The sequence below is a fragment of the Eleutherodactylus coqui genome, chromosome 2, assembly GCF_035609145.1.
Source record: "Eleutherodactylus coqui strain aEleCoq1 chromosome 2, aEleCoq1.hap1, whole genome shotgun sequence".
In the NCBI taxonomy this organism is placed as follows: Eukaryota; Metazoa; Chordata; class Amphibia; order Anura; family Eleutherodactylidae; genus Eleutherodactylus; species Eleutherodactylus coqui.
This window is the reverse complement of record NC_089838.1, coordinates 83,888,392-83,900,437: the sequence shown is the minus strand read 5'-3', so window position 1 is coordinate 83,900,437 and position 12,046 is coordinate 83,888,392. Positions and strand designations below refer to the sequence as shown.

Genomic DNA, 12,046 nt, shown 5'->3' with positions numbered 1-12,046 from the left:
GTGCGACTGACGAAGCTGCATCCATGATTGGTCGATATCGCGGATTTATAGCCCATTTAAAATCTGCTATACCTGGCCTAATGGCAGTCCACTGTGTGATCCATCGGCAGCATCTTATTGCTAAACATTTATATGATTCTCTGCGCTATGTAATTAATGCTGTTAGCAAGATAAAAGCGCACTCTTTGAACTAATGTCTTTTCCGTAAGCTCTGTCAAGACTATGACAAAGAATTCAAATATCTACTCCTACACAGGTGACTGTCAAGAGGAAAGTGGTCAAGATGTTTCAACGAACTTTTTGTAAAAACCGAAGATGGAACAATACCTCTGCAGCGCCACCTATTAAAAGGCAGCAATCCCTAAAGTCAATGTTAGATTTTTTTTTTATACAAGCCTTGTAACAATGACCAAGAACTGAAAGCAAAGTCAAAGCCCATGCACAGACAGCTGTTTCAGGATTTTTGTCCTTCATCAGTGTATAGTAGGATTCCGAGTTTGCTAGAGAGAGGCCTATAACGTGGGTCAAAAATGCTATCTTTTCTCCTTAAAGGGGTTGTCCCGTGCCGAAACATTTTTTTTTCAACCCCCCCCGTTCGGCGCAAGACAACCCCGATGCAGGGGTTAAAAAAGAACACCGCACAGCGCTTACCTGAATCCCCGCGCTCCGGTGACTTCTTACTTACCTGCTGAAGATGGCCGCCGGGATCTTCTCCCTCGGTGGACCGCAGGGCTTCTGTGCGGTCCATTGCCGATTCCAGCCTCCTGATTGGCTGGAATCGGCACGTGACAGGGCGGAGCTACACGGAGCCGGCATCCTGCACGAGCGGCCCCATTGAGAAAAGAAGACCCGGACTGCGCAAGCGCGTCTAATTTGGCCATTAGACGCCGAAAATTAGACGGGCTCCATGGAAACGAGGACGCTAGCAACGGAGCAGGTAAGTGAAAAACTTCTTATAACTTCTGTATGGCTCATAATTAATGCACAATGTACATTACAAAGTGCATTAATATGGCCATACAGAAGTGTATAGACCCACTTGCTGCCGCGGGACAACCCCTTTAAGCAGATTTACTTAAGGAAACTACCTAGGAGCCTGATCCAAGGAAATACTTCGACATCATTAAGAGCCTTCTGGGAATGTAAGGGTGGAGGTTCTTTGTGCAGGGAACCTCCCCCTTTGGAGTGAGTACTTATCTCTTTTGGACTTTGATCCTTTTTTACCTGAGCGCATAGGTTGCATTTTAATTCCAGGTGGCACATTTAGACACAACGATTATTGTTCAAAAGACAGCTTTTGAGCGATCGTTGTGTCTAAATGTGCTCATCTTTCACTGTTCGGCCAAATGACGGTTTTCACTTCTGCTTGAAAACCATTGTTCAGCAGAACGACTAATAAGCAGGACTGCAGGCTGTGTTCTGCCTACGGGGATCTGATTACAGCTGATAACATTGTTAGAGCTGTTCTCAGCCCCTCCAGCACAACAGCTGATAAGCAGGACCACATGCTGTATCTACTGTCCATGGTGCTAAATTCTCCACCACTCACCTGTGGCTGAACAATGGAGCCAATTACAGAGCTCTGACCTCCTGCTAAGCTCTGTAACAGCTCGCAGGAGCGCATTTGCATGCAAATGAAGCTAATCAAGTACTAATAGCAATTAGTGCCTATTAGTACTTTATGCAAAACGATCTCTGTGTGTGTAAATGGGCCTTAACCTATAAGTCACATGCTCTGGAAAGGAAAGCATTTAAGCCTCATTAGTATGTCAGTTTATGAACCCAAGAACTGCTTTACCGGATTCAGAACTTAGACATCTTAAACTTTTAACTCCAGCATGCACAGCATAGAGGAAACAGTGGTAACTGGAGGTAGGAGGTGAGAACTTGGTATTTTATTCTATTCCGGCTTTCCATGCAAATTTAGCTCAACCTAAGAAGATCCCTTTAAAAGTATGAAAAAAGTTATATTTCTGAATTGATAACTATCTGGACTAAAAGATTTGTAAAAGCAGCCATGAGAATAAAATCTAGCTTTTCCTTCTTAGGACATTAATCTAGTACCGCAATATGTAATTTCTCCCCCTGAGCGGCTTCATGCTCCTGGTAGACATTACAAGAATATATGAACTGCAAAACTCAAGCGGAGAATGTTTTCTGATAGTACTGGAAGATATCCTAAAGGATGCATTCACACAGGGGAGAAAATTGTTTTATACGTTGCAAGACGTACAAAACTCACATGAATATATAAATCGTGTTCTTTGAGGAATGGTTAAAGGAGAGGGGGAATGTTTAGCTTGCAAAAAAGGCTGAGAGGAGACGTAAAAGAGGTTTACCCAGGGAGAAACACAGAAGTCAAAGCGAAAGCAGTGTCAGTCCCCGTGCCGACCCCTGTGTAGAGGCCAGCGCTTGTAACTGCAGGCACAGTTCGCATTGAAATCCATGAGAGCTATGCCTGCAGATACAAGTTCCGGCCACTACAAGGAGTTTGGTGCTGAGACTTCTGCTCTGACCGCTGTATTTGCGGCACTGACAACATGCACCCACTCCGCTGATCAGTTGCGGTCCCGAGCGAGGAATCCCAACCGATCAACTATTGATCAATATTCTCACAGGAAAATCCCTTTGGTAGCTGTCTTCAAATATCTGACGGGCTGTCACAGTGCAGAGGGATAAGCCCTATTCTCATCTGCACAAGGAGAGACTAGAAGCAATGGGATGAAACTGAAAGGGAGGAGACACAAATTAGATATTAGAAAAAACGTTCTGCCACTGAGGGTGATCAACGAGTGGAACAGGTCACCATGGGAGGTGGTGAGTTCTCCTTGAATGGAAGTGTTCAAAGAAAGGGTGGACGAATATCTGTCTGGGATGATTTAGTGAATCCTGCACTGAGCAGGGCGTTGAACCAGATGACCCAGGAGGTCCCTTCCATTCTATGATTCTACAACCCATTATTTGTAATGGGTGTGTTTACATGAGCAAATTTTTCTCTCGCAGCGATGCCGATAAACGGACAGATCGTAGCTTGTTCTATTTTCATGGAATCTCACAATAGACCGCGCAGAAGTGTGGGCTCCCGCCCAGCTTGTTCGTGTGCTGTGCGATGCAACTTGCCCTCATCCTCCGAATGCACCCCAAGTTAGTGTCCCATTTCCATAAACAATATTAGTGCACCCTTTTCACCCATGTTTCTAAAGAAGGCCAAGGGACATCATCCAGTTGTGCAGTGATGATTGCTTTATGCAGGTCATACAAAACCTTAGGGCTTATTCACACGAACGCATTTGCACAATATATTACGGGTGGAGTACGCAGTAAATAGAACCCACTGATTTCAATAGGTTTGTTCACCAGCGTATTTGCACAAACATTTTGTCCAAGTACAAAAAAACCCAGCGCAAGTTCTAGTTTCATGCGGATTGCGTCCGGACATGGCACAATTTAAAGTAATTTAAATTGCCCATTGAAATAAATTGGCGCATGCTCGTGCGTGCCAATACACACAACCTACACACGCAAAAAAACATTACAGTAAAGCAGGCACACGCAAATGCATAGCAGAAATCAGTGTGTAAATATACTTCTGCCCGTGTGAAGCCGGCCTTGCATTTTGATGAAAAATTGGATGAAGGCGCACACAAGGATGAAGTCTGGGGTGAAATTCTTTTGTTCCATTTGTTTTTATTTTAAAAAAAACAAAAACTTTGTGCTTTACAATAAGAGGGTAAAACAATCAAAACAAGCATGAAAAGGTCAAGTTGGACAGGAACAAGACAATTAGGTGACTGGCGGACAGAGGGACGCTGGGTGGTATTTTCACAGTGTAGCTTAAAGGTATGGGGGCTATAATGGGATTTTTTTTACATTTATTTTATAATCCAGTTTTGAGTAGAAAAGTTGTGAAGCGTAAAGTGATTTTCTGGTTTTATGTAAACAAATGCTTTGTCATTAATACATATATGAATTGTTCTACAATAAAGCAATACTTTTCAAAAATCCCATCCCCCGTGGAGCTGGACATTTCCACACAGAATTGGCCGTGTTCTTTGTAAACACTATGGATTCTGTAGCACATCTATTTAGGACTACTGATTTCAACTTTGGAAATACAAAAAAGGTTAAAACCTGTGACAAATCCACAACAAAGTCTGTGGCAAAGTCTGCACTATTTAGGTACGGATTTGGGCACTGCAAATTTACTGTGGATTCACTGCAGAAAGCCTGCAGCAAATATGGTGAAGGCATCCTACCAACTTTACAGAACATTTACATCCCTGGTCTATGGCTAGTGGAGGCGCTTAGTATATAGGCTGAACACCGTGCCGACGTAAAAAATTGCGAATTAGACGCAATACAGAAAAATAAAGTGATATGACAGTAAGGAAAAAAAAAACAAAAAACAAAGCCTTTAAAATCAAAGAAAATCTGAGACTGGCCTCTAACTTAGAGCAGTGAACAGGCTGGGCCAAGCTAAATTCAGTGTTCCACCTCCATAACCCATATTGCTCCGATGTGGCCTTTTTAGATGATGTCATAACCCAATGGTGCAGCATATAACGTGAACATTTATGCTTGCTAAGGTGTAAAAAGAGGCAAGTGAATAAGCTGCATACATGCAAACCCCTGTTGGATGGATCGTCGTCTGTGGCAAAAAGCAGGCATTGAAAAAAGCATGTACTTTCACTTCGCTCACTGATACGAATCGCGTATTCCACGAGCAGAGGGAAAAAAAATAAATACAACACAGCTTGCTCCAATTTGCTGCAGACGTCCTCCGTTAAAGTCAATAGAGGCCATCCAACCCGCAGCCCATACGCAATAAACATGCAGGTTATGAGCTGCGGGTACCCGCATCATTGCTAAGCGACGGTGCAGGAAATACAAACATTGGGAAAAAATACTATACTGTGCATGAACGACGGCGAGCCACCACAGTCATCCACACTCCAGCAGTCAGGTACGCAGTGCCACCGGCTGGGCTCACAGCTGGAATCCGGTCCGCCCGTGTGAGCCCGGCCTTAGTGTTCCAAGAGAGACCCTTAACAGCATTAGATTATGGAGGTGGGGGGATTTGCCCATACTCATGCAGAGAATAGATTTACATTTTCAAACAAAGACATTGTAACCAGCCTGTGCATCAACGATTCCTAACATCCAGCAGAAGCGAGTCACGACGGATGTTCCACATAACAGCAGCGATTCCTTCTAAAGATAGAACTCGCCTCACGTGCCCAGAAAACAGGGATGTTTCAGTGACCACAAGACTCTACGAAGTGTAGGAAGCGATGGCCTGATCAGGAGAGCTTTAAACTAGCTTTTCCCCATCTCCAGTCCTCAGGGACCCAACAGGTCATGTTTTCAGGATTTCCTCAGTATCACACAGGTGAGGTAATTCTTGTCGGAGCCTCAGACATTGCCACAGGTGTTCTCACTAAAGGATATCCTGAAAACATGACCTGTTGGGGTCCATGAGGACTGGAGTTGGGGGAAACTGCTTTAAACAAAACCAATACTTGCCATTCACGTGCGTTGTCGTATCATTAAACTGTAGCACATTAACATTAGTGAAATACCAAGGAAGGCGTCTTCAATTACAGGCCTTTTACATGGCCCACACACTGCTGACAAAGGAGCAAAATGCGTATTGGTCAGCTAATTGTATGTTTTATGATCACCGGTTGTGTAACCCAGGATGTGTGCTGCCAACTAATGACCGTTGTATGGAGATGAACGATTGTATGAATGATAGCTAGTCTCTCCCCCAACCCAACAGTCTGAATCAGCCGATCAGCATTTGCCTCTGAGTAGATTGCTTGGCAAGAGGACCTCTCCGGCCCTTTCACACAGCCTGATAAGGCACAAATATTCCCTCTGTCCAACAGTGTAAAAGGGATAATGATCAGCTGACAAACCAGGGAAGATGTATAGTTGGGTCTATGGGGACAAACGACTGTAGTAACGATCATTTATCTTAACCCTTTCCAATCCACTTTGATATCTTCCTAAATTCTGATTGCAGCTTGCGCAGCTCCAATGTCAGCGATTGTCCGACGGGGTATTTTTTCCGTCTATTGCCAGCCACTCCGCTGTCGTAGGCTCTCTGGCACACACACACTGGCTTTAGCCAGCAGATGGCACTGTTGTAAAACAGCAAAAAGAGAAAGGCTTTTAGGAAATCCTGAATCCAAAATTGGATTGGAAAGGGTTAATACTAGCGATTTCCGCTTGTAAAAGAAACGTCAAACAACTGGCTTTGGATGCTTTTATACGGAACGATTATCATTCAAATGAGCGAAGCAGAATGATAATCATTCCGTCTAAACACAAGCTGATGACTGAATAATCATTCGCTTTTTGTTCGTCATTCATTTTATGCAGGTATAAAAAAATAATCATTGACTCATTCACTAGTTGTGCGGTTCAAACAGCGATCGGTCAGTCCTTCTCATTCGCTTAAACAGCGAAGGTGAAATACTGAACAATTTCTTATTTGAATGAGCCAACAATGTATCTGCCTGTCCAAACAAGCTGCATGATGGTGAACACGTCACTCGCTCATTCAAACGATCATCTGCTCGTCCAAAAGTTCCCAATACTTTGTCCATAGGCACTCCTTATATTGGGTCGAGAATCAGCCCATGTAAAAGAATGCTCAACTGTGTTTTACTGATTGACAATAATGAATAGAACATTTACTATTGTTTTCAAGAAAGAGATCATCTAACTTATTTGGCACAGAGCCCGAAGTGAGAAAATCTCTTGATCCAAGTTCCTGAACGAAAAAATAAAATGAAACGAATAAGACAGGAGTCGGAATAGACTTAAACTTTACAGTATCGTGTTTTCTTCTATATACAAAGAATTACAGTACATATTCATAGAAGGTGCACAACCACCTTCCACTAGTGACAAGAAATGCAAGAGCCTAGTTACAAAATAAAAAAAGAATAAAATAAAAAACAAAGTGTGAGAAACCGTTTCTGTTACACATGCTGCCTCCTCCATACATGACGGACAGCGTTACACCCCGTATGCATAATTCTGTTGTTCAGATCACTTATGTACAGTCAGCAGGATGGAGCAGGAATTCAGAAGCGTGCGTCACTTCTCTACAACTGAGTAGCACCAGTGAATGTGGAGTCTTGAACATGGCATTTCGGGTAGGTTTATTCCAGACTCCGGAGCTGTAGTCTATGTCCATGTGAGTCCTCAAATAAGATCAGCGACAACGGGTTAAAACGTATACAGAATGGAACATTCAATGATATGATTAGACGGAATGGTCTTCATTTCTGGATGTATCGTACTCTGCCTTCATATGCTAGCTGCAGGTCAAAAAGCGACCCGATATCCTCCCTGGTAAAAACAATGAGCTTCTAAATAAGATTAGGGATGGTTTTTGCACCTCACCTTCTTATGTGCTTTGTGTCGTACAGGACTGCATCACCTCTTCTCTATGGCCTGACTAATGCAATGGGATTCAGAGAGATATGTTACACCCCCAGATAGTCACTGCAAGGCTGAAAAATGATGACATGCAAGAGATGGCATGACTCTCCCGATAGTCGTGATGGCAGGTTACAGTTCATCTTCAAGCTTCGTTGGGGCATTGGTTGGGCATGTGAATATGGAAGAGGGAAAAAAAAGGATGCTGCTTTTGTCAACACAAGTTTTCTTATATAAAAAAATAAATTCTGCAACATCCATGCATTAACAATGGGTTAAAATCACAATGGTCTAGTTTATTGATAAACAGGAAAAAAATATATTTTTCGGCACGCTAAACCAAACCATTGAAAAGATAAAATGTACAAATGTTCACAGGACTGGAGCAACAGACAGAAATGTAAAAGTGAAAAATTCAGCTCACGTCAGAGGCACTGGTAAAGACACCAACACCAAAGTTTACAACAAAAGTTATATAAAAAAAAAAAACGTACAGTAAAACATTAAGCACAGCTGCCCATAGCACCAAAATTCCCATCGTAAGGTTGCTTAAATTCAACGGAGGCAGATGTGAGATTAATGTGCATTGAAGGTTTAGTGCAGGGTGTGAGGGACTGGGATGACCACTACTGGCCAGTGATATAAAATACCTTTATAGTTAAAAAGTGGTTGTACCAGAATTTACTTTTATATCACCTATCCATAGGATAGGTGATAAATCTCTGATCAGTGGGGAAGGGTCTCACCAGAGATCCCGACCAATCCCAAGACCGGGGGACCCGTGTCCCACTCTCCTCCTTATCGAGACTCACTGCACCCCCCACAGTGAGGAGGAGACCGAATGAAGAGACTGTCGCATATGCGCAGTGCCGCTCCATTCATCTCTAATAGCGCTGCCAGTGATAGCCAAGTGCTTATACTCTGCTATTCCCGTCAGTCCCATTGACATGCAATGGCACTACACATGTGCAATAGTCACTCCATTCAATCTTCATGTCGGTGCGAGTGGCTGCAGTGCATCTCCAATAAGGAGAGGGGGAGCACAGAACCGCCTTTTTTGGGATTATGGGGGTCTCAGCAGTGAAACCCCAATGGATCAGACTTTTATCACCTATCCAATGTATAGGTGATAAAAGTTTATTCTGGGGATACCCCCTTTAAATCAATCTGCCTTACTGTCCATGATCTTTGTTACTTGACTAGTATTTATCAAGCCTTCATATAATGTCTACTATGTGGCTGAGCACTTCCTGTCCACGGTTTAAAATATGCCTATGCACAGACCGCATTCGTTTCAAAACACATCCAAAATATCATTCCACTGTAAAAAGGGTTATCCCACCAAAATCATTACCTACCCACAGGTCATACGTGCACACCGGGTACACCTTTCTCACGATCTCAGCAATCCTGCGGACAGGAAGTTAATTATTTTGGTAGGATAAGCGCTTTAATAAAGAAAGAAACAATGAATTCAGAAGTTTACAGCTGCGATGTTATACGAGTTTTCTGGTTTAATAGAACCAAATCTTAAATCACTGCACCATGAAAAGTTCTAGAACTTTCTAATATACTTGGTTTCAATTTTTGCTGAATTCTTTCTTCTGGTTTGATACATTTTGCCTACACGTTACATTGTAGCAGCCTCGTGTCTAGCCTGTTTAGGTATATTAAAAGGGAAAAAAATTGCCTAGACTGCGTCTGTACAGGTTTTCAGCTTCTGACATGTGAAAATGGTGAGGAACTGAAGTCCAAAATATATTAAAAAGTTGGAGAACTTTTCACTATACAATGATTAAGCTTTATTTGCACAAAACTGGGAAATCTCTTTAAAAACACATGGCCCTTATCTTCACGGTCATCATTCATTGTCCGATATCCTGATGGGATCTTTCAGCTGAAAATATAAATACAGTACTACCAATTTCACAGACCTCTTCTGGTAGCAGGATGACAGTACAGTGAAACCCCTGTGAAAGACCACTTATTTGAGAAAACCAGATTTTCAGTTCTACGATATACTATGCATATCAGTCATCTCCTTTTTAGGGGAGTAAACCCCTAGAAGACCACAGTGGTCATCTCAAAGACGTCTCACCGTATGTAGGATTGTACTAATTACCCTTATGTTCCCTTTAAGGCTCAAATTTCTGCATGGTTAAATGGAAGGATTCACATTAATGATATAATACTGCAGTAACATCCTACGACACACGCCATAATACTAGTCTACAATGGTAGTTGTATTTTGGCATGAGTAACAAAAATCTTGAGGTTGTGTGTCCAAACACTACACCCTATGGTCATAGGAAGAAACCTCAGACATGCAGTAACAGATCTCAGCATTAGAATAATTTGACCAGGCAAGAACAGGTATTCTAATCCAAACACACACAAAACATCCCATTTGAGGTCCATTGGCATTTAAAAGGTTTCCTGATACCCACGGCTTCTACGTATACAACTCACTGTAATAAGGCACCTCTCTTTTCCCTGCCATCAAGGCCCATAACATTATTTGCAGATTTACCACACTGATAGAAGTGCCTTATTGCTTTTACAGAACAAAGCCTCTTTCAAAAGAAAGTCGATTGACCTGATTATTTACTAGACGCAAACACACTGATGTATCACGGCTTCAGCAGTTCATCAGTGATGGGATTCCGAAGTCTCGAACTGCAAGAAGCCAACAACTAAAAAAGCAAAAACTAAATGCAGCATCTTGCTCGTCGAGTTATTGATTATGCTGCAACTGTTCGTTTGGAAACATGACGGCCACATCCAAAATATACGTGGTATTTCTCACTCAGTCAGTCACAACAATCCATTTCTATCTGTCCTCTACTTTAGTCCAGAGGTCATTCCTTGTCTGGTGCTATACACACAGCAGGCGCTGGACATGGGCTAGATGCAGTCTTTGGCTGAAAATCAGTAGCAAAGTATTGATCTACAGAAACCGACTCCTCCTGCTCAACACCAAGAAATGTTTTCTCTACTAGGTCAACTGAAAGATCTCGAGGTGGACTGTTGGAAGTTTTCTCATCATTGGTCTGGTCTAAAGCAGGGTCCACGTTCTGTAGTGAATTTGCAGACTCTTCCAAAGGTGGTGAAATAATAGGTTTTCCTTTCTCTGCTGCTTGTTTAGGGCTGGTTGGCTCATCTGCACAGGTTTGGTTAGGTGATCTATCCGACCGGTCTACTGGATCCGAGAGCAGGTTTTCAACACTTTCTAGATGATCACCTTGGAGACTGCTTACTTTTTGTAAGTCTTTAAGCTTCCATTCAGTAGTGACTAGGGCCAGTTGTTCCTGTAAAGAATCACATTTGTCTTGTGAACCAGGCAGAGATGCTTTTACAGGATGATCATCATCGTCAGTTTCCATTCCATGTAGGCATGTATCGTCATCATCATCATGATCTTCACCATTATCATCATGTTTCTCTTTCGGCTCTGTGTTTTCATCACAAAGAATGGATATTTCTTCAGCGGTCTGACGTTTTACAGCAGCAGTCGTCAAGAAAACCTTTCCGGCCTCTATTGGGTATTTTCCCGCTGTGGCCAATACAACCTTCCCAGTTGACACAGGTTGTTTCCCTGCAGGAGATAGCAGCACTCTACTAACTGATGAAGAGCTCTTACCAACAGACGTCAATAGTACTTTCCCAGCAGGTAGATTTTTTTTACCTATAGAAGCTAACAAAACCTTACCAGGAGATAGGGATTTCTTTCCTAAAGAAGCCAAGAGGACTTTTCCTGTAGGCAAGGGTTTCTGTGCAGTTGACGCAAGAAATAGTTTCCCACCCACGGGTGATTTCTGGCTACCAGGGCTCACAAGTAATTTACCAGCTGGTAGAGATGTTTTCTCAGAGGAGCCTACCAAAACCTTCGCAGAAGGCAGGGGATTGCCCCCAAGAGCCAGTAACACATTACCGGTGTCTGGGGTACTAGTCACTGATGGAGCCATCACCTCTTTTGTTAGTGTCGAATTCTGCTTATTTCTTGAGGATTTCACCTTGACATTAGACATTGTGTCCTCCGTTGGTTGAATTAGTCCAGATGACACATTTTCTAAAGACGAATCAGTTTCTCGAATTTCCCCCGGCTCCAAAGGGTGTGGTCCACATGGATCATGCTCCGTACAAGATAACCGTCCGTCCAACTTGGAGATGAAGAGCATGCCTTCACGGTGCAACTTGCAAAAGGAACTTGGACACATTTCACAGAATGAAGCTGCCTCCTTGCTACAGACATCACACTGATGCCACGGACATTCCCACTTGCCTGCAATGAGAACAAAATTTCTCTTGATACTCAACCGAATATTTAAAAATAAATCAGAGCAATTATTTATTATCTAGGATTTGCTGACCTTGTGTTTTTTTGGTCACAATAATGCAAGCCACCAAGCTATCTCAACACTACTAGCTTGTACTTTGAACAGACCATTATACTCAACTCCTCCAGTGCTTAATGTTTCTGTCTGCGAAGCAATAAAAGAATACGTATACAAACACAATATTTAAAATAGGTGGCAAAGACCAGTAGCTGTCCTGGCTGCAAAACTTCAGAACAAGGTAGAGTCCTACAAAAAAA

General features: G+C 42.6%; 1 protein-coding gene across 2 annotated transcripts in view; it reads right to left on the bottom strand.

Moving 5' to 3' along the window:
* Window positions 1-6,822: 6,822 nt before the first annotated feature.
* The window catches only part of NSD1 (nuclear receptor binding SET domain protein 1), a 57,425-nt gene continuing 52,201 nt past the window's right edge, over window positions 6,823-12,046 (bottom strand). For both annotated transcript variants that reach the window (XM_066591149.1, XM_066591150.1), the window contains exon 23: window positions 6,823-11,734. In XM_066591149.1, the coding sequence (XP_066447246.1) occupies window positions 10,311-11,734 (1,424 nt within the window). In that variant the 3' untranslated portion in view covers window positions 6,823-10,310. The remainder of the gene's footprint in view (window positions 11,735-12,046) is intronic.